This window comes from Rhinolophus ferrumequinum, assembly GCF_004115265.2.
Source record: "Rhinolophus ferrumequinum isolate MPI-CBG mRhiFer1 chromosome 5 unlocalized genomic scaffold, mRhiFer1_v1.p scaffold_110_arrow_ctg1, whole genome shotgun sequence".
In the NCBI taxonomy this organism is placed as follows: Eukaryota; Metazoa; Chordata; class Mammalia; order Chiroptera; family Rhinolophidae; genus Rhinolophus; species Rhinolophus ferrumequinum.
Genome location: NW_022680355.1, coordinates 1,555,647 through 1,578,712, shown reverse-complemented (window position 1 = coordinate 1,578,712; position 23,066 = coordinate 1,555,647). Strand labels below are relative to the sequence as shown.

General features: G+C 42.9%; 3 protein-coding genes across 6 annotated transcripts in view; 2 read left to right on the top strand and 1 right to left on the bottom strand.

Annotated features, from left to right (window-relative positions):
• Window positions 1-1,121, top strand: part of NMT2 (N-myristoyltransferase 2) — a 55,812-nt gene extending 54,691 nt beyond the window's left edge. For 2 of the 3 annotated variants that reach the window (XM_033100650.1, XM_033100651.1), the window contains one exon: window positions 92-1,121. In XM_033100650.1, coding sequence (XP_032956541.1) covers window positions 92-112 — 21 coding nt within the window. In that variant the 3' untranslated portion in view covers window positions 113-1,121. The remainder of the gene's footprint in view (window positions 1-91) is intronic. The other variant, XR_004422431.1, reaches the window with a different exon arrangement.
• Window positions 1,122-1,273: 152 nt separating this feature from the next.
• Window positions 1,274-8,003, bottom strand: RPP38 (ribonuclease P/MRP subunit p38). The gene is made up of 2 exons (XM_033100652.1): window positions 7,885-8,003; window positions 1,274-4,163 (listed from the first exon to the last, which is right to left on the bottom strand). Exon 2 carries the CDS (start codon window positions 4,151-4,153, stop codon window positions 3,311-3,313), a length of 843 nt encoding a protein of 280 aa, XP_032956543.1. The 5' UTR covers window positions 4,154-4,163; window positions 7,885-8,003; the 3' UTR covers window positions 1,274-3,310.
• A 4,673-nt stretch (window positions 8,004-12,676) lies between these two features.
• Window positions 12,677-23,045, top strand: ACBD7 (acyl-CoA binding domain containing 7). 2 transcript variants are annotated; one of them, XR_004422434.1, is made up of 5 exons: window positions 12,677-12,766; window positions 20,258-20,375; window positions 20,481-20,543; window positions 20,626-22,376; window positions 22,948-23,045. XR_004422434.1 is itself a non-coding variant. In XM_033100706.1 (4 exons), exons 1-4 carry the CDS (start codon window positions 12,755-12,757, stop codon window positions 20,697-20,699), a joined length of 267 nt encoding a protein of 88 aa, XP_032956597.1. In that variant the 5' UTR covers window positions 12,677-12,754; the 3' UTR covers window positions 20,700-22,699. The 2 variants fall into 2 exon arrangements, 1 of the variants encoding a protein (XP_032956597.1); XM_033100706.1 differs by lacking the exon at window positions 22,948-23,045 and having other exon boundaries at window positions 20,626-22,699.
• The last annotated feature ends 21 nt before the right edge of the window (window positions 23,046-23,066 follow it).

Here is a 23,066-nt window from a genome sequence, read left to right as displayed (position 1 = left end):
CTTTTTAAAACTACAGATCTATTGTACTACATTATAGTTTAATTTTTCTTGCTTACCTGTTCTTACTATTCCATTTCTTCCCTCCCTTTAGGTTGGACTTGTATTACAATAGGTGGATATTTCCATTTATAGAACTTTGACACCATCGTGTTCATATTCCACTTACTGATTCCTGGAAGTGCCACTCCAAAGAAGAATAAAAGCACAACTTAAGTGAAATCAGTGCAGCTGGTAACAATGAGAAAAGATGAAAAACATCCAGATGTGACCAATACTACACATTTCTAGCTAGGATGTTAACATTCTTCCATTTTTTCACTGTTTACCCATTTGTAGGAGGGATGAAAGGGTACAAAAAGCACATTCCTCTAATTTTCAGACTTTTGGCTATCTCTTGATGAAGAGGAGGTATTTTTCCATTCTCTAGAAAAGGGACATTTTTAATGGACGGAACAGAAGTCACAGAATTGTGTAAGAAAATCTTGCTATTGTGTGTAAACTGCTACATTTCTATTTATTAAGTTGTGGTCTGTCTGTGTAACAGAATGGAGGATTCATGTGGGAAATTTTTACTTCTATCCCCTTCCTCGCTATCATTGGGACGTTACGGAATCAGCACTTCTGTAACTCAGTGATGAGTGGTGGATGTTTACGTGTAAAGCGAGATAAAAATGTCCTGGTGACTACATTTATTTCTCCAGAAGCAAAGTTGCCAAATCAATAAACAACACATTTGTACTTTAATTTTCAACAGGTCGGTGGATTGGTTCAAAAGCAAAGTTTTGTGCAAGTAAGTGTGCTCTCTGAAATAGTATACATCATGACTGGCTAGACGTTTCCGCTGCTGCAGCAATCCAGTTTCTTCTCAGCAACAGCAAGGATATGTGAGGAAAAGAAAAGGAAAGCTCTAAAGTCAAAAGAAATGCCCGGTGGAATTTACTAGTGCTATCAGGACATTGATAGTTTGAATGTTTTTATTACTTATGCAAAATTGCACATATTCCTTTAGGCTGACTTTAATTTATCATGAAAAGGTGTCATGCTAATGGAAAATGTCTTATTTGTAAATAAGTATTCATAATTTTGTTACTGATGGTGTTTTTATCTAGAATTTGAAAAACCAAGTTTCACAGTGTACATATGTATGTATATATTGCCAATAGTTCAAGTTGAGAAAAGATGCTAATTGAAGCCACAGAAACTGGCCTTCACTTAAATACCGCAAAGTAACTACTGCTTCCTGCCTTTCCTCTTCCAGTGCCTAGGCTGTTCAGTTCCAGAAAATTTTAATTGGTTTAGACAACATGATGGCTTTTCCTTCACGTTGTGAGTAGTCAAATGAAACCAGTTATATCTTATACCAGGCAGGAACTAGCAAACTGGCCCCTCAGCGAAATCCAGCCCACTGCCTGTTTTTGTAAAGCCCACAAGCAAAAGATGTTTTTTACATTTTTGAGTGATTGGGGGACAATAACATTTTGTGACATGTGAAAATTATACAAAATTCAAATTTCAGCATCCATAGTTTCAATTGGAACACAGCCACTCATTCATTTATGTATTGCCTGTGGCGGCTTCACGCTACAAAGGGCAGAGTTGAGATGTTTTGATAGAGACTGTGTCAACCAAAAGGCCTAACATGTTTGCTCTCTGGCCCTTTACAGACAAGATTTGTTGGGCCTGATTCACACTAAGGAACTCGAGAGCCACTCCTGCCACTTGCCGTTATACTAACGTCCGGTGCACAGCTGTGGTGTCCCTGACTTACCAGTAGAGGGCGCACATGAGCCCACAGTTAGAGCAGAATAAGGACAGCGCTGTTTACTTTATTGAAGACACAAAGTAAGCCCTCTTAATTTGGGATGATTCAAACTTAGTTGCATTACTATTTTTTCTTCACAGAAGATGAAAGGCTCCGAGAAGCAAAACTGAACCAATTCACTGAAACATTTTTTTTTGAAATACCAGCATTAACTGAATGAGATTTTAATTTAATCTGGCATCAAGGCTAGTTGGGATTAATGTTCCATTCATTTTTATGGCACAGTCATACAAAGTAGGTTTTCAGGTAATTGCAGAATTGCCAGTCAGAAATTTTGTCATGAGCTTACCTCATGATGAAACTGTGGCACTGTTAATTTATTCATTTATAAAATTCCAATTGTTATAGCATTCATATTTTTGTCATTTAAAAAGTTATTAACTAGCACATTTTCCTCTATAATTTAAGCAGATTGCCAATGAACATTTTAAAATAATCAGTAAAACTGCTTGTTTATTAAGTAGCAATTAGAACCAAATTTCAATGTAATATGCAGTCTTATATATTCAAAAAAAACTTGTCCTGTATCCTTTGTCAACATTGGAAATGTTAATTCATGAGGTATCCCTTCTTCTTCTATTTTGCCAAGATGGCATTCAGTAAAATCTAAATGAGTGGAGTTGGCATAGTCTGGGAGTCAACCAGAAGGTAGGCTGAAAATAAACGTTGGCAACCCTTCCCCTCAACTAGAGAAAGGAACTTTTCCAAACACACACTGTAAGGAGCAGACACTTGAACACACAGCACTGATTATGCTCCATTTCCTAACATGAAAGGTGCCCATCACTGCAGACCCACCTCTGAAGAGTCCAAGCTCCTCAGTTACCTTTTTATTCTCTTCTGCCTCATTTCACCTAATTACCAGCATACTTTTCATACATGTTAAATTTCCACAGAAGTAAGTTAACCATGAAAAGGGGTGAATTCTAACTAGTCAAAAGACCTTATTTGGCTTTTTCTGTAAATGTCACGCCTTTCTCCCAAGCCCACACGTACACCTAACTACCAAGTCAAATAGACAGGAAGGAAAAATGATGATGTGTTTGTTCCTGAAGACAATGTATTGCTTGGCATTTAATATCTTTCCTTTCACTGATGACATATCTGCCATCCAGTTTCATCCACCCTACTAACTAGAACTATATAACTGTGGCGCATTTTCCAAGTTTGATAGAAAGATGGGAAGAGCTATAGGACTCAGGTGTTCTTGCTCACAAGCAGTGTACCAGCCTTTTAAAAAATGAACTTATACAAGCATGGACATTAGTTTCAATAAACTTTTGATATGCATACTTCTAAATATTTTCTGCACTTAAGCATTTTTAAGCTTCAGCATATCTGTGCTATACAAAGTCTTACCCATTTAAAAAGAACATCACCAAACAATGTCCCAAGAATATATGTAAAAGTTAACTCATTTTATTAGTTTCAAGGCTTTTTTACAAAGCATCATTTTCCAATTGTATGAAATGATAAGTTTATACAAGACTACTTTAAAGTAGTTTTTTTACTTTTAGGTGGTTTCCTTTTTTTATTAGGGTTTGGAATCAGTTTCTTTATTTTAAGGGGTTGTAACACCACAGCCTGCTGACCTTCAACGCGTTTTCTATGTTTAGAGAGGTCTTCAAAGGAAGTTTCCAGAATCTCTCTGCCGTGGCTTTCCAAAGATTCGGTCTCTGAATTGTCCCTGGAGTCTTCAAGTCTGTCTTGAAGCCATGGTACATTTAAATGGGGGACTCGAGGGATTACAGCCTGCACTTCACTGATGAAGTCAGGGGTGTTCTTTCTGAATCCCAAGGCCAGGACACACTTTAAGCCAAGGACAGGCGCGATTCTCTCACTGAGACGAGGAACCTGACAAGCAGGAACCATTCTGCTTAAACTTAAGGGAATCAGGTGTGAGGTGATGATGGCAGGCCTGACGGACTTACACACCAGAACTAAAAGCAGCTCGTTCCTTTCCAGAGCCCTGGTGACTTCATTCACGCCAATGGCGAGCTGCCCCCGGACGTGCACAGGAGTCCACCCCGACACCTGTAGGGTGTCTTCTGGTTTCTTCTTCAGATCCTCACGCACATCAACATCTGTGCTACAATTGTCTCGGCTTTGTTTTTTCAAAAACAGCTGCTTTTTCTTTCTCTTCTTATCTTCAATCTTCTTAAGCCCAAGAGATTTAAATCTGTCTTCAAGTGTCTGTAAGATGAAGTGCATATCCTCGCTCTCCAGAGCACTCCAGCAGAGGGTGTATGGGTTGTTCAAGGACGTCTTGACAGTTAATGGTCTTGTCTTCCGAACAGAGCCCCTCCCTGGTGCTTGAGGGGCTGCGGCCATTCTGAAACCCCTTCAGGGAGAAGCAGAACGATAGAGGGAAACTCATGTTAACGGCCAATGCATGTCTTAACGTCCCATTGTACTAGTTCTGATTCTTGCTAGGCTATCACACGCCTAATCACAGAGGACCAATTACATGACCACACACTTAACCTCTCCTTTAAGATTCAGTAATTTATTTTCCTGTTTTTTTCATATGACGTTGTCTTTATTCATGTACAGGCAATATATGAATGTTTTGCATTACTGCAGTCACAGTGAAAATCTGTTTATTTTTGTTTATTAAAGATGTTCCATGTTTCTACTTGTTCATAATTATTTATCTTTTCAATGACTATGGTATTAATTTTACAGATTTCTTACCATGTTCTAAAATGCTCTCTAGTTAGGCTTCTATCCACCAGATATTCCCGAGCCCCTCCAATTGTAGGCAGTGTTCTAGGTACTGGGGTTCAGCACTGAACAAGTCCCCATGTCCGCCTGTAGGGAGCTCACAGTCTGTGAGGGCCTCAGAAGCCTCTGCCATTAATAATTAACCAGTTGTGGTATTTTTTAAGAACTAGAACAGGAATATATGCACGACTGAAAATTTAAATGACACTTACATTGTAAGCCCTTTTGTAAGCCTTCCTCCCTCCATCCCTCCCTGGACCAAGCTTCTTATATATCCTTCCTAAAACATTTAATACATATGCAGGCGGATAGTCACCCTTCCTATGGCTATTTCAAGCTGACTGCTCCTTCAGCTGGCAATTTGATGAAAACGGGGAAATTTTATAATGTAATTTAAAGATACGAATCCATTAAGGAAAAATAACCAGAAGGATCCTTACTGGGAAAATTTTATAACGCACTGGTCTAGGGAGTATATCCTGTTTCTCCTGCCCAGAGGCAACTGCATATCCCTTTCTCTTCCCTCAGTTTTCTTCCTCATCTTCTTCCTTGGCTCAGCTAAGCACTGTAGGGACCCACGTGGCAACACTCAAGGAAGTTAAATAAGCCAGCCCTGGAGAAGTCTGCAGTTTGGAACTGTCCCTATTTTCAGGTAACCAGATTCTAGATGTTCCCTTATTCCACCCAGGTCCTTTATCGCACCGAGGCCAACACTCCATGAAACCCCCACTGCAGGATTAGTAATTAAGTCCTCTCCAGTTAAACTCCCGGTTACCAGGCTGGCTACCGATGTTCACGAGCAAGTGTCTGGAGTGTGTCAGAATTTATACGGCACTTTCTCCATTATTTGAGTCTCAAAATTCCTGTATAATTGCCCAATGTGAGGATGAGGAAATAGACTCAGATCAAATACCTTGCTCAAAGTCACAGCTGGTTTCCAAATCTAAATTTTATGCTCTTCCAATCCTGGCTGCACCTCAAAAATAACCTGTGGCCTTTAAAACATACAGATGGTTGGTCCCTACACTGGATCTACTCAACTGGAATCCCTGGGAATAGGGCTGTGGCATCTGGACTTGTAAAAAGCTATCTGGGTCAATCTGATACGAACTAATTAGGAACAATCTGCAGGTGTAGGACAGGCGGCCTTTCCATGCTGGACAGCCCTGAGAAACGGTCTCCTGACCTCCACTGGTCTCCAGTGTTGCTTATAAGTCACCTTCTTACACAAAACCCCAACTGCGCTCCTTGGGGTGAGAGGTCAGATCTTGCCCATCTCAGTAGTACCCACTGCCAGAGACTCGGTGCCTGCAGCCTTCACACCAGCCCCACTGCACAGCCCTCCCCAACCCTTATTATCTCCATGCTCCCCTCCAGCTCAGGGAACCAGGAAGTAGCTCATCCAAATCCAAGGGTGATTGGCAGAGACTGGGATCAGGTTGGAGGTGGTCAGGAAGACAAGACAAATAGGATCTGACAGCTCTTGCCACACTGCGAGTCAGTTAACGTCTCAGCATTCAAACGCAGAAGAAATACTGAGATACTTAGAGTTATGTGCTTCGGAGGGAAAGCAAGGTAGGCATTTAACTCCTGTTGTCAGAATCTAGCGGGGGAGAGGACAGCCAAGAAGTTCGGATAAGAAGAATCTTAGGACCTACAGTCCAAAAACAAAGTACTGACTGGTAAGGAGGAGAAAAATAGGAAGCCCTTGGCAGTGCCTTTTGAGCTATTGGAGGCCTCTACTGCCTATAGGATCAAGTGCAAACTCTTTAAGGTGACATACAAGACCCTTCTCTGTTCCCATGTCCCCACCAGCCTTTCTCATGTGCCCCACTATGCACATTTCACCCACTGCATCACCTCCACGTCTGTATACACATTATTTCCTCTGCCTGGAATACTATTCCCACCCTCAGCCCCATAACCACTTTTCTTACTCCCACAAGTATTTCTAGATTATCCACAATGCACCAAGTCATAAAGTATTAGAAAAAAGTCATGGCCTCACTGAGCTTAGAATCTATGAGCAAGACACGTGTTCCCCCAAAAATAAGGCCTAACCAGAAAAGACGTCCTAGCATGATTTTTCAGGATGACATCCCCTGAACGTAAGCCCTATAGTGTCTTTTGGAGCAAAAATTAATATAAGACCCGGTCTTATTTTCGGGGAAACACGGTATCAGTATGTAATATAATACAATTAGGGTGCACATTCAGGTCAGGTAACTACAGGACACTAAGGGAACATGTAACAGAAGCTTGACTTAGTGGGGAGATCAGGCAGGTCCTCCTGGAGGAAGCGACCTTTTAATCCACTTCTAAAGAACGCCTACCAAAGGAAGTAGAAGTGGAAAGAGTATCCAGGGAATAGTGTTAAAGGACATGAAGTAAGTTCAGTGTTGCTGGGGTAGAGATGCCAGAGAGTGGTGACATATTAGGAAAGGTAGGTAAAGACCTACCTAAGATGAAGGTCCTTGCAAGCCTTGCAGGGGGAAGTGACTAACGTTTCAAGCAGAGAAGTGGCATGATTACAAAGACATTGCAGAAAGATCTTTGTGGATGCGGGCCTGGAAGGGTCCTTTGCCAAGAATGGAAGCAGCAAAGGGGGTCCCGCAGAAGTCCAGGTAAGAAATGATGGTGGCCTGCCAGAGTCACCGCAGAGATGGACAGATACATGCTAGCTGAAATAATCAAGAGGTAAAACTCTACCCGACTTTGGGATCAACTGCGAGTAAAGCAGGTAAGTGACAGATGCTTCCAGGTTTCTGGATCCGGTGGGGGGGGGGGGAGAGGGTAGAGGGGAGAGCCCGTTCCCAGAGGCTGCAGTCCTGCCCCGGAGTTAACTCCTCCCTTTGTATGTCGCCCCTGTATCTAGTGCCTTGGTACTTTACTACTTAGCATACGCGATGGTCGTTATTTTGTGGTCCGTCTCCACTTAAAGGCTGTGGAGTACTGAAGGGTCAGGGTGGGGCTTTAGTATTTCTCGTATCAAAAGACGCTCAGCTCCAGGCAGAGATAGGAGCGTGAGCCAAGGCTGGAGGCAGGAAAATACGCCCATCCGGACGGTGGCGGCCGGGGAAGCGGGGGTCCTGGGGAAGCCCTGGAGACCTTGCGCGCCCGCAAGCCTTCACACTCGCCGAGTCCCAGCCCCCATTCCACCAGGGGCGGGCCCCTCCTGCCCCTCTGCGTCCCGGGCGCCCTATTCCCACTCACGATCGCCACGGCGCCGGCTCCACGTGCACCGCCACGCGCGTGCGCACAGCCCTCGCCCTCCCCAGCCCCGATTTCCAAATGCTCAAGGAACTTCACAGTTCGCCATTCTGCGTTAGCTCACTCACAAGAGAGAAGGTTGGCTCACTGCATCGCGCGGGAGAGAAGCGTAGCAACCTTTGAAAACCTGTTTGGGAGCGGGTGTTGAAGCTCCGGGCGAGGCCTTACAGCAGCAGGGCGCAGGCGCAATGTCTGTCTCGCGAGATCTCACGTTGCTACGGTAACTTGCCGCTGCCTAGCTCTTCTGCCAGGTCTGGGGGCCGGCTTTAGCCTGTAGCCTCCTGAAGGCTGGTCTTCTCACCTGTCACCCTTTCCCTTCCGACCCAGTCTCTACCTTTCAGCGCCTGGCAGTCTTAGCCCTCTCTCCCTTCCCGCTTTTCTGTATTTGGCTTGCCTAAAGGGACGCAAAACCCTAGCCCCCGTCCCAGTGACCCCATCTCCATCGCATCCCTGCGGGAATCCCCAGCACCGTGAAAATCAAAATAAATGGGGGCTGAAGGGTGCTTTGAGGGGAGAAAAAAACATGCTTACAGTCAACAATGTAGGCAATCTTGAGCCCCTTTAAAGAGAGGGAGTAAAGGCTGCTTTGAGTTCTGCGACAGCAGTTCAGAAAACTCCAAACGTCTGCTGTGGCTACACCAACTAATGGAGACTAACGGTTATGAATGGAGTCGCTGGGAAGTCATGGACAATTGTAAACCAGCTGAACAACATTTTCAAGGTCAGGCATCAGAATCTGTTGATTTACATTTGGCAAGAACTTGGAAGACAGTAGGTTACTTATGACACAATGAGCCTCTTCCCAACACACCGCCTTTCTTTTTCTTTTCCTATCTAACTTAGCGCCCCCCTTCCTTTTCCTTTTATCAACATCTTCTTTTTCTCAATCTCTTCACTGCTAGTTTTGTCCCCCACCCCCTTTGGTTTGGTCTAGTTTCTGTATTTTCAATTTTCATCACTTACATGTATCTAACTGGTTATAAAGTAAACAATAACAAAAAAGCTGTGTTGCTTTTTGTTAAAGGTTATTGCAGGTTGCACGGGAAAGTACACTGTGATTTTTTAAATCCCAATTAGAAAGATCAAAAGAAAAAGTTACAATGCGTTTGAATGTAACAGCAGGCTTTGTTTAATAAAATGAATCCTATTGGTTCATTGTGATGAACTGTAAACATACAGTTCTAAAGTAGCCTTAGATCTAGCTTCTAAGCTGTGAGACAAATGGAGACACACATGTCTAGTTGAAATGCTAGAATAGTGAAAAGGAAATGTGTATCAGTTTTTGTCCCCTCAAAGTTCCACATTTATAGTTCCAGATCGTATAGTGAGAGTTACAGCATCATCTCAGTTTACATTTGCTCGATGAAGATTACCTGCCATTACCTTCCATGGCTCTGGAGCCAGGCTGGCTAGATTGAAACCCTAATTTTTTCACTAACTAGGCATGTGACTCTAATTAACCCTCTATGAAGTGATACAAATAGTACCAGTTGTGAGGATTAGAAGAGATAATCTATGTAAGATGCTTAGCACAGTCCTGACACATAGAAAGTGCTTGATAATGAGAACTGTGATGACTCTAGTGACAACCTGAATTAAGAACTAAGTTAATAAAAATAAACTGTAGCCTCTGTGATTGCAATGCTTGTGTTCTCGTTTAAGACTAGTCGTATAATTTTCACAGGAATTTTGCTAAAATGAATAACTGCATTTCAAAGATAATTTCTTTCTATTTTGTATCACACAAACATTGCAACAAAAAATAGAGGGGCGGCTGGAACGCTCAGTTGGTTAGAGCGTGAGCTCTGAACAACAGCGTTGCTGGTTCGATTCCCACATGGGCCAGTGATCTGCACCCTCCACAACTAGATTGAAGGACAACAACTTGGACCTGATGGGCCCTAGAGAAACACACTGTCCGCCAATATTCCCCAATAAAATGTAAGAAAAATGGTTAAAATGGAAAATTAAAAAAATAAAGAGAAAATTACCTCAAAACACATTTCCTTTCAGTGTCCTAATTTGTATGCATTTTGCACACATAAACGCACATTTATGTGTGCGTTTGCATTGTTAAAATAATAATATACATTAAATTCTGTGTTCTGATTTCTGTTCCATATAACATTTTTCCATGTTTCTCAAGCATAGTCTTCAACTTATCACTTAAACCCATATATTTGGGATCCTATACTGAATGATGAGCTTTACTTTTTAATGATAGCTCTTAACAGTAATTTTACCATGTAAAACTCAATTTGGTCTTTGAATAACAAAGCTTTCTTTTCATATTAATTCTAGAATTGGACTGCTGTTAGATTTATATGCTTGCCATGATGTAAGAGTGGTTTAAGATACTTGGTGATAAGTTATGTCATTAGCCACAGTCCTTTGATGAACTAAATGAAAGGCCCAACAAGGAAGTTTGCCAATAAAACAATAGAAGAATATAAGACAATTCACTGACAGATTCTTCTTTCTTTCTATGGAATTGTAATCTTTGCTGTGTGTGTATTAGTTAGAATTCAGAATTCTCCAGAGAAGCTGAACCAGTGGGAAGTATGTAGACATATGAGATCTGACAATTAAGTTCGCGAACTCATCCTAGAAAAAAGTGCTATGTACCTCACTGCTGAATATCACTACGGTCACCTTCGAAGTACTCCCCTTGGGGAGTTATGCACCGATGCCAGCGCCTAATCCACCCTTCAAAGCAATTTTGGAATTCTTTCTGGTATGGCCATCAGAGATGTCATCATATTACCCTTGATGTCCTGAATGTCATCAAAATGCCTTTCTTTCAATACTTCCTTTATCTTTGGGTAAAAAAAGAAGTCATTGGGGGCCAGATCAGGTGAGTAGGGAGGGTGTTCCAATACAGTTATTTATTTACTGGCTAAAAACTCTCTCACAGACAGTGCCATGTGAGCAGGTGCATTGTCGTGATGCAAGAGCCATGAATTGTTGGCGAAAAGTTCAGGTCATCTAACTTTTTCACTCAGCCTTTTCAGCACTTCCAAATAATAAACTTGGTTGACTGTCCAGTTGGTACAAATTGATGATGAATAATCTCTCTGATATCAAAAAAGGTTAGCAACATCGGTGCAACAAGTTCGTGAACTTAATTGTCAGACCTCGTATATATACATATATATATATCATATATACAGATAATTATGAGGAATTGGCTCATGTGATTATGGAGGCTGAGAAGTCCCACAATCTGCTGTCACAAGCTAGAGACCCAGGAAAGCTGGTAGTATAGTTTCAGTCTCATCCCGAAGGCCTGAGAGGAAAGGGTAGGTGATATAATTCTCAGTTCGAGGGTGGTAGAAGATGAGATGGGATGGCCCTGCTCAACCAGTGAGGCAGGGAGAAAAGGGGACAGCTTTCTCCTTCCTCTGCCTTTTCTATGCAGGCTCTGCATGGACTGGATGATGCCCACGCACACTGGGGAGGACGATCTACTCTACTGAGTCCACTGATTCAACTGCTAATTTTATCCAGAAACACTCAGAAATAATGTTTAATCTGGGTATCCCACAGTCCGTCAAGCTGACACATAAAATTCACCACCACAGTTTGATTGTTCTTATATATAACAACAATTGTTATACAAGTAGTAATCAGTTATTTTAAATCAGTCACTAAGAATAAACTTTAATGATGAGCTACAAAATCAAAGAACAGCCTCTGAGCCTGTGCTGTTGGAAGCTCTGCTAGGTAGGACTATATAATACTGCAAAGAAGCAGTATACAGGTGACGCCTTTCAAGCAGTTAGGCAACCCGTAGGCGACGGCATGGTGGCAGTGCCACCCGTCCATGCGTAAGGTCGGTAAGGACAAAAAGAACCTAACTGGATTCAGACCATTTGTTATACTTACAAGACAGCAAAAGGAAGATCAGCATAATGTCCCTATCACAGACGTCAGATAACCGTGGGTTTATGAGCCGTGGGTCACACTGCATTGACCTCAGCCAAGCAGTTTCAGAGACAACACAGAAGCCGGCAGCTGGGCCGTAAGGGGATGGAGGGTTGGGGGGGGTGAGAAGAGAGGGCAATGTGAAAAGCCCTCGTCTCCGCTGAAACTAGGAAAGTGGAGGAGAAACACCTTGTGGGAGTCTCCCCCGAGACAGGGAGGCCTTCCTCCAGGAGGAATCGCAAGGCATTCATTCCACCAAGACTCCAGTCGGACGGCAGCCAAGACTTTGAAATTTTAATCAAATGCGAATCAGGACCCCACTCTGTGTCTGCAGACTTGGAGTGACTTTGGGTTTGCTCCCTGGAGAATGGGGTCAGACTGAATAGGTGTGTAGTCCTAGGTCTTGCCCATAACCGAAAACTACGTAGTTAGGGTGTTTGCAGCATGTCTTCAGAATGTCAGTGTTTTTGCTTTATAAAGAGGAGAAAAGATGCAAAATACCGGCCTTTTTCATTCCTGATGAACTGTGCTTAGAGACAGGTGGGGGGACGGGAGAGGGCTGAACAAACGCTGTCAACCGTCCAGGTTTCTAGAAATTACTGAGAGAACAGAGGTATATACAAAAAAAGGAATCCCGAGTGAGGTCCGCGCCCTGGGGAGACCTCTCTGGATTTCCTGCAAACAACCTCTTGAGAAACAATCAGGGAGCGAGCCAAGAACAGAGAATAACACATTTAAATTCCCTTCCCTTCGCCTTTCCAGTTGCAGGATCGCAGGCGGCCAACAATACACCGGCGCTGCCTAGGGGACCCCAGCGGCGCGGTCGGCAGGGCGGGTGCCACTCACTGCCAAGCCCCGCCCTCCCGTGCTGACAGCCAATGGGAGTCGGTCGGGCTCGGGAGCGCGGCCAATGGGAGCTGGCGGGCAGGGGGCGCTGCCCTTTAAAGAGCGGTGGGACGCACAGGTCCTGAGAACCGAGCCTCAGGAGTGCCGGATTCGCTGGTGGTCACCACTATGTCCCTGCAGGTGAGCCAGAGGATGAGCAGGCGTAGGAGGGCATGCTCCCCGGAGGGAAGAGCTCAAGGGGGCGTGGGGCCGGAGTGACGCCCCCTGGGTGGAGGCGCATCTCGGACTCCGCGCTTCGGCCAGCTGCGGGAGCTGTCCGCGGTGACTCCGAGGACCGCACTCCCAATCCTTAGCGAGCGCCCCCGTATTGCCGTGGACACCGCACTGGTGCCATCTCTTGACGGCAGGCCAGGGCTCCCTATGGCAACTCTTGTGAACTCTGGGGACTTGTTGAATACAAAGTAGGCACCAGCCCAGGGAGGGAGGACGCCGGGTGGCTTCCGGAGATGGAGGCGGCACTGCTCCACCGCTCTTTCCTTCTTGGAGACAGATGCGAGGGCAGGGGTGGTCTCACCAGCGCCCTTTTACTCCTTGGTGCATCCAGGGGCTCTCTTAAGGCAAGGTCAGAGATCTGTTAAAATACCGTTTTTCTGATGTGTGAAAAAATACGTGTTCAGAGTGGAAATTTTGGGGGAAAGAGAACAAACATAAAGTAAATAAAAACCTGGGGAATTCCTTCACCCAGGTGATAACCGCTGGAGACGTAATGGGTACTTTCTCGTATATGTGAGAAGTGTGCATGTGCGCATGTGTGTGCGCGTGTGCAGGCATGTTCATATAAGAACATATGCTCTTATATGTTCTATTCACATATCGATTGTGCTATTATGTATACCCAGTTTTGTTCCTGCACATAACACTATGTTATGAGCATTTTCTCATCATTAAATATTATTATAAAATATATTTTTTAAAATCTACATAAAAATTTTATGGAATGAGCACGGCTCACTTCATGGACCATTCTTCAGGCAATCTGTTATGGAGGGTATGGCACATACTCCAGAGTCGGTGGGGTTCAAATCCAAACCTCCCCCATTCCTAGCCTGTGACTTATTTAACCCCTCTCTGCCTCAATTTTCCTTATTTAAAAATGGAGCAGAGGGACTATTAAGATTAAGTGAGCTGCCGGTATACATACGGCACTTAAAACAGTGCCTAGGTTGTCCAATAAGGGTAAGTGTGTCCTTGAACATATAGATATTTTTACATTATTTATGACATAATTCCTATTGAACTTTGCACAAAATAGTCAAATCTTGCAAGGTCAAAACTTTCTTCCTTTTTAACTTAGCACTTTGTTTCATTTTGTTAGGCAAAAAAAATGGGATTCCTAATTCAGCTATTACCTTCAAATTTTAGTTTAAAATTTCAATGTGTTTACTTCCACAGCAAAGCTTTTAGGTGAGCAGACAGTCATGTAAACTGGACTTATTTCTTCCTTAGATGATGAAGCTAAAAGGCAGACTGATTCTTCAAGAAGATGTGTCTTTTTGTGTCGAGGGCCTTCATGATTTTATGATTGGCACCTCACTAACCCCTTTCCCTCCACACACACATTTGTATGAGCTAAGAACCGTGCAGTTCCTTGAGTAAGAATTTATGATCTTCCTAATTCAGGTCCTCAGTGGGAAAGGATTGCTCTCAAAGGCATTGTCAGCCCATGTGGGATGACCATGTTCTTTGACTGCAGAAAGCAAAGCTAGATTAGGTGAGAGTCACCCTCCGAGGCTGTCTTCAGAGGTGGTGAAATTTGAAAGGAAATTTACACAGAGGCCAGGTGGTCAGTGCTCCTAGGTGTTCACAGACGGGTTCCATCTCCAGGCAGTCAGGATGTGCTCACTGTGAGCGATGGTAGTTACACTGGGGTCACTGCTTTACCATCGGTGTGGCCAGTGGGCCTTGGGAACACACGAACAGGAAACGGCCCGGGGAGAGGCCTGAAGGCAGTTTGTTTTGCAGAATCTCCACATTTGCCTGGGAAATAATGCACACGTGCATTCCAGCAGGATGCTGAGGACTTGGCTCCAGGACGGCCAGCTAGGCAGAGGCTGAAATTCCTCACCCACAGCAGTGAGCCCTAATGTTTAAAAACATTACTAAGCGTCCCTTTTGCCCAGAATGCTTCGGAGTTAAATATAAACAGCTGTACATTTAAAAGCTGCTTCTCACCTCTGGTAACTTTCAGCCCCCAACATCCACTCACATATCCATGTATTCAACAAGGGGCTCTGACAGGCCATACCACCTGGCGGCACTGTGTAAGGCACAGTTCTTGTTGCCCGCCCTCGACTGTAGATATGTGAGGGAGCGAGCAAATAAATGCGCTCCCGCCCAGCCTGTATGTTGAGCCCTGATAAATGCTGTCCATGGTGCCGGAGCCCTTCCCTGCTGCCCTCCACCCTGCAAGTGCTGACCCTCTGCTCAGCCGAGCTCCGTCTCCTCTGGGAAGCTTTCTTCCACACCTGCTGCTGCTCCCCCGCTTCGAACCCAGAGCACCCCAATATCACATGATCATTGTTGACTGGGTCATCTCCCAGGAGACCCCGCGCTCCTTGAGAGCCAGCTGCCCTTCATCCTGGCTGCCAAGCCAAGACCTGGCACCGCAACAGGTGTTCCACACGTCTGTTAGACAGTACGACGCAAGTGATGGGTTCTGGGTGGATGGAATCCGCAGTGCAATCCAGAATATTTACATTCTCAACCACATTTCACTGTAGCACCTTCCCGCTGAGGTGGATAGGATCTCATTTTCAGCTGAAGCTGAATCTCAGAACTTAGCTGCTCCCACAGCCGTGTGTCTCGGAGCTAGAACTCAAATCCAGCATCTTGCTGTGAGGCCGGTGTTCTTCCCATTACAGCTGATGTTGGTTGGATGGGGAAAGGCATCAGAGAGGAGGGCATCCCACCGCAGAGCAGGAGTAGATCAAGTCGAGATGCTCAGGAAGCGCGTGCCAGACAGAGAATGATCCTGGGCTCTGCTCTGGAGAGGGCTCCTCTACCTAGGGAGGGAGGAGGGAGAGAGACACCCCTGAATCTGCATGCGGCAGGGGCTGAACTCTTCCATAGAGAGGGTCTGAGACTTGCGTGACATTGCCAGATGGTTCCATACCCCCTGAAATATGAAGAACAGTTTTCTAGAAACTCCTTCCTGGAAGACAGGAACCTAGCGTGGTTTTCGAGAAGACTTAGAATTCTAATTGAGGCTTGGCTTGCCAAGAGGGATTGAGGCGCTGTCACTCGAAAATGGCATGTGACTTTACAGCAAACAGAACACGGGAGACCCCTAATAAGCCTGAAGGGGAAAATCCCATAACTTCCTTGAATAAATAGCCCTGCCACTAAGGTAGAATTTTCATTTCATGCTTATTATAGACACAGTATGTGCACAGTATAGAAGATTCGGAGAGTACAGAAAGTATTAGAAAACCAGAAAACTTACCAATAATCAAAGGTAATTTTTACATATTTTAGTATATTTTTCTAGTCTTTATTTTTTTATATTACTCACGAAGCTGAATGCATAAAAACAACGGTATTCCTTGTTAAATTATAAAGTATTTTTCATGTCTTCATTGCAAGTACTTTTTTCTAGAACTAGTTATTTTCTTAAAGAGCCTTAGAATAAAAATAATAGTAAACTTCATTGACTGTTCACAATGTGCCAGATACTATTTTAAATATTTTACATGTGTCAACTTATTTAAATCCTCCTGACAACCTTGTAGATAGGTGGTGTTATTGGCCCATATTCCAGATGAAGAAACAGACACAGAGAGGTTAAGAAACTTGCTCAAGGCCACACAGCTCTGAAGTGGTGAAGATGAGATTCAAATCAAGGCAGTCTAGCCCCAGAATCTGTGTTGTTAACCATAACATTATGTATGAAGCATTTGACTGTTTCCTAGAAACTGAAAATCATCAGGCAGGGTATTTGTCCATCGTCACATGCACCCATGCTTCTCAGACCCCTGTAGGGAATCATTAGGAGGCTGGGCTATTTTCAAGGTTATTTTGGTTGGAGACCTTGGTTTCTGGTTTACAAGTGACTTTTGTTCATCACAGAAAACAGACCAACAAAAAGAACTGTTCTAGTTGGGCTACTGCCCTGTCTCAGGTGCTGGATGGAAACTTTATCCAGCAGCTCTGCTTAGATCACTGTGGTTCTGATGTTACAGTGAGGCTATCGCTTTCTCTGCTGGGCCTTTGGATCCTTGGATCACAAGGGAGTCTGGCTTTGGAGAAAGAAAATCCGGGGTAGAGGTAGAATGCCTCGTTGTGCGTCTCTTGTTTGATACCTGACCATTCCTGCTTCTCCGTGGTTTAAAACAACAGAAGGTAAAAAACAGTTTATTAAAACAAACAAAAAAAAAGAATGGAAACATTCTATTAAGGAAAACAATCATCATAGCCTTTGTATAAAAACTAAGAGGTTAAAAATAGGACAGGAACAAAGTTTCTAGGAGCACTTTGTCTCTGTGAAGAATATGGCAAGGGGGCAGCTGCCGGCCAAGTCCTGGGCTGAGGGTCCCAGGCCAGCGTGAGGGTTTTGGGGAGTCAGGCATGTCAGGGTTAAGTCATGAAAGGGGGAACAAGGTTTATTACAGTTTATGTACAGAGTTTCCAGGAAGCCAGTTTCTTTTCACTAGTCGGATCAAAGTTGGCTGAACAACTTCTCTTTTCTGTAAACATTTCTTGAAATAAGTCTTAAAAGTTTTGGCCTCAATGTTTAAAGGAATCTATGCAAGCAACTGAAGGAAATCAGAAACATTGCCCTCAGAAATGAGCTAGTCCACTAAATAGGTACAGTAATACTGATGGAGAATGTGGGCAGGGACACACTGGGAGATAGATGCCCTGACAGGATATTAATTGGTAGCAAAGCTATTGCCTATAGATGGCCAATAGACATATGGCAGTGTGGATTTCGGAAGAGGAGAAAGTGTCCATGAGAGTGGTCGAGAAAGCTGCATTGAACGTAACGCCATTAAAATCTAATAGAAACTTTTATTTATGTGCTTTTTAACTTATAAGAGCAAAGTGTGGAAATTTCTCTGATACAATTTTTTTTCTTTTAGAAAATCTGTTGACCATTTTCACCCATTTCCTCCGCACCCTGTCTCTCAGAACCACCAGTCTATTCTCTGTTTCTGAGTTTGTTGTTGTTTTTTTTTAAGTGAGATCATACAGTATTTGTCTTTCTCTATCTGGCTTATTTCACTTAGCATAAGGCCCTCATGGTGCAACCATGTTGTCACAATTTTGACAGGATTTTTTTTTATGGCTGAATAATATTCTGTTATATATATATATATATATATATAATATCTTATTTGTTCATCCATCGAAGGAGACCGGTTATTTCCATGTCTTGCTATTGTAAATAATGCTACAGTGAACATGGGGATGCAGATACCTGTTCGAGATAGTGATTTGGTTTCTTTGGATAAATACCCAGGAGTGAGATTGCTGGGTCACAAGGTAGTTCTATTTTTAATTTTTTGAGGAACCTCTATGCTGGTTTGCATAGTGGCTGCACCAATTTGCAATCCCACCAACAGTGCACAAGGGTTCCCTTTTCTCCACATCCTCGCCAACATTTGAATGATAGCCATTCTGACAGATGTGAGGTGGTATCTCATTGTGGTTTTGACTCGCATTTCTCTGCTAATTAGTGATGCTGAGCATGTTTTCATATGTCTAAGGGCCAACTGTATGTCTTCTTTGGAGAAATGTCTGCTGATCTGTTGCGACCTGCACAACACAAGCAGTGGGAAGAAATGAGGGAGGTGGCGAGGGCTAAGTTAAGAAATAAAGACACAAACACTTAAATAGTAAGAAATCACAGAGGACCAAGGGACTCGCAGCCATAAAAGACTGGAGCCCTGAATGGGGTCTCTCCTGAGTATTTATTGATTTTCCAAAAGGCACTACGTGACTCTGAGCAGGGTCTGTTATATCGCAAACACCGCTTAAGACAAACACCTTATCGCCAATACCCATTCATTGTCTCGCAAAGCAACCTAAGCAGACCGTCCCCAGGTGGTCGCTGGTGCAGTATGCTAATCCTAGGGAGGAGCGGGTCTCTGTATTGCTTTCCCATGAGATAAACGAGGACCCAGGAGGTTCCGCTCCACTATTGTTCCTTTCACATCAAGGTCTCTGCCGCTTGAGCCAAGCGTCAGCAACCGGTGATGGAACTTTTTTTTAAGAGGAGAGCTTCCTCTAAGTGTTAGCAATATTCATGGGGGTCCCCGGGGTCCCGTCTGGCTTAAGTCGTCCCTCCCTAGAGGAATCTTACTCATCTTCGACCGCGGACCCTGCATACTGGGACCTAGATAAGAGACTTATTAACTCAACCCCCTAGGGCATACAACCCTGCAACCTTCCTTCCTAAGGAAAGGCTAAAGGAGACAGACGATCAGGCTGCTATGCGACAACACTGATCCTCTGCCCATTTTTTAATCGGATTTTTTTTTTTTTGGCTATTGAGTTTTATGAGTTCTTTGTATATATTCTTTATATTTATATTGACCCCTTATTAGATACATGATTTGCAAATATCTTCTCTCATTCAGTAGGCTGCCTTTTCGTTTTATTGATGGTTTCCTTTGCTATGCATATGTTTTTTACTGTGATGTAGTCCTACTTGTTGATCTTGGCTTTTGTTGCTTGTGCTTTAGGTGTCAAATCCAAAATATCATTGCCAAGACCAATGTCAAGGAGCTCACCCTTGACATTGTTTTCTTCTAGTAGTTTCAGTTTCAGATCTGACATTCAAGTCCTTAATCCATTTTGAGTTGCTTTTTGTGTGTGGTGTACGGTAAGGGTCGAGTTTCATCGTTTTGCATGTATCTGCACAGGTTTCCTAATACCATTTATTGAAGAGACTGTTTTCTCCCCATTGTATATTCTTAGCTCCTTTGCTGTGTATTAATTGACCATTTATGTGTTTATTTGGGGGCTTTCTCTCTTTTGTTCCATTGATCTATGTGACTGTTTTATGCAAATACTATACTGTTTTGATTACTGTAGCTGTAATATAGTTTGAAATCAGGAAGTGTGAGACCTCCGGCTTTGTTCTTCTTTCTCAAGAGTGCTTTGTGCATTTGGCATTTTTGTGGTTTCATACAAATTTTAGGATTGTTCTTTCTATTTCTGTGGGGAAAGGACATTGGGATTTTGATAGGGAGTGCATTGACTCGTTCGGTTGCCTGGCGTAGTATGGACACCCCAGCAGTACTCATTCTTCCAGTCCGTGAGCACAGAATCACGTTTCATTTATTTGTGTCTTCACTTTTTAAATATAGATAAATTGAACATTTTCAGAATTAATTATAGTTTATTCTCCATATCTTGTCTACATATCAGGTAAGTGCCAGGAGACAGGTCCATGAATTAAAATGAGTTGTGATAACTCTGATGGAGCCACAGCAGTAATAGTTCATTTCTATTTGATACCGCACCCTCCCACACCCTACCCCCGCCACTTCCTTCCCCACACACACCCTTCTGTGCGTTCCCACTGCTTGGTGGTAAATGCCTCCAAAGCAGACGGGCTGCTTGAAGTTAGCGAACGCTCTGTGTGCCTTTTCCCCTTTTTTGCTTTAGGCTGATTTTGACAGGGCTGCCGAAGATGTGAGGAAGCTGAAAACAAGGCCAGAGGACGAAGAACTGAAAGAACTCTATGGGCTCTACAAACAGTCTGTAATCGGAGACGTTGATATCGGTATTTATTGTCATTTTTAAAATAGTGATATACTTTGTTTGGACAATGTTTCTATAAGCATAGTTAAAAGTAGACCTGAACATATATCTATCCTTCTTTTGACAGAGTGCCCAGGAATGTTAGACTTAAAAGGCAAGGCTAAGTGGGAAGCATGGAACCTCCAAAAAGGTTAATTCTTCAATAAGTTCGATAAACATTCTTAATTTCCCCATACATCCGTTGTTGAGATCATCTGTTTGTATCTTTCTAGGATTATCGAAGGAGGATGCCATGACTGCCTATATTTCTAAAGCAAAAGAACTGATAGAAAAATATGGAATTTAGAATTCAGCATATGAGAGAACTTTCCTTTGAAGCCTTCATGATGATATCCCACATTTGGGGGAGAACTGCACTGTGAACTCTATGTATCGTGAATGTTTGTGCTAGTAACATGAATTGTAATCCTTAATTAGAGGTATGATGAAATGACACATTTAATGAAATTCTACTTGCTCAAACCAGGTGGGTGTTTTGGGTTTTTTTACATTTTAAAAAATTGTCTTTATTTAGGTTTCTGAATCATCGCATTCATCAAAGACTAATCAACATAGAGGTGATTTTAAACATTCTTTTAAAAAATATTGCTCTGGTAATATATGCACAAAAACATTAACAATTGTTTGTTCTTTTGGCTTGTCTGTTTTTCTGCAACAGGTTAGTATGACTAGTGTAGTCAAAACATTTTTGAAAGAACCAATAACAAGATTGTTCCTTTGTGGTACCGTGTGGCTTTGGGGTTCGCTCTGACCCAGGGCCTGATTCCAGCCCTTACTCTGTGAGTTAGTTAGCAGGTGACCGGAGGCAAGTTACTTAATCTTGCTATGCCTCATCTGTATAGTGGGGGAGGGGGGAATCCATCTCACAGGGTTGTAAGAACTGAGTGAGATAACTGTAGTTATCCTACCGTTGTTTTAAGTCTTCTGCTATATAAAACCTAACAACAAATCAGTTACATTTTTTAAAAAAGATAAATGTATGAGTCTATAGCTCTTCAAAGAAAAAAACCTACCATGGGACTATCAACTGTTTCTCTTACATTTAAGACAAATCAAAAAATCAAACTGAAATGTATTAATAGTATCTAGTGATGATAAACTGTGCAACTACTTTCTCTCTTACATTGAGCTTTATCAGAGTGAAAATGTAGAATCTGAAATACCCTATTGGCCCAGTACTCTGTCTTTCTTGCTGGTACACAGACTCTCTGAAAGGAGATGGTTTCACTTTAAGGGTTCTAAAATCTGCTTGAGATTCCATAGGATAAAAGCCCCCCCCCCAAACACTGTACCTCTATTGCCTGCATAAGGGTTCAGGTTTGGTATGGTACGGCCAGAAGGATAGATTGATTTCATGTGACTTTTAAGAAAAAAAATCTAGATTGACTAGATGAATTTCCAGAGAATTGTGCTGAGTGAAAAAAGCCAGACCGAGAAAGGTTTCATACTGTATGATCCCATTTGTCACATTCTGGAAATGGCAAAATCATAGTCCTGGAGGGGACAGCAAAGCTACTGCCAGGGAGAAGGGCTGTGCGGTGTCTCTCAAAAGGCACCAGGAGGCCTCCTGTGGTCACGGAGTGCTCTGTGTCTTGACTATACCTGGTCAGTGTCCTCGCTGGGATACCACACTCAAATTTCGCACAGTGTCACCATTAGGGCAGACTGGGTAGCTCTGTGTTAGTTCTTACAACTGCATGTGGAGCTACTGTTATCTCAAAATAAACATGTTTAATTGAAAACAAATCTAACTTGATTTCTAAACTGGAAAATTTGGGGAAGTGCCGCTGAGTCTCACGTCTCCGACGTTTTGCCTTAAGATAGATACCTTCCACGATGACGTCAACATCCGGAACCGACAAGGAGAAGACAGCAATGATAGGCCTGGTCCTTTTAATCGCGGGCCTGGGAACTCTTCGCGCTATCCCCATGTGGCCTTCACCTGCTCCAGGTGAGGAGGCAGGTGAGGAGGCCCACCCCAGAAGCCTGGCTTTGGCTCCATCGTCGGACTCCCATTGAGGACTTTATTAACTGGAAGTTGTTGAAATTAATAATCAAGAATCCAAACTACTTCCGTACCAATCCTTCCATACGGGAACTCTGGAAATCATATCATACCAGAGAGTAAAGCACAGTACATACTGAATTAAACATTTAACATCATTTGCTTGATGCTATTTTTAGCTCAAATTTATTACGTGAATTCAAACTCAAAGCCCTCCCCCCATAATGAATTTTATATTATTTGCACTTTGTTAAAAAGGAATGATAAATTCTAAAAAAATACCTCCAGGATGTATTTCCCCTGATCTTATTTACTAAGACTCTCTATATGATTTTAAAATCATAACAAAACCATGAATCCTTATATTATATGATCATAAACATATTCACGCTTAAAAAAAAAATGAATCATTTACCAAGCAGGAATTTTGTCACCAAACTTCCCACAGATAAGATGCAAATAATATTCTAATCCAAAGATAAAGCATCATGCATGAAGCATGCCTGATCTACTTGTCTTCTCTTCCCAGATACATAAATGCCCCACGGAGAAATACATTTCTACATGACAAGTGTATAACATTCCAGTCTCTGAATAAAACCAATGAGCTACTTCTGAAAAATTAAGAAGAGTAGCTTGTCACTTTGA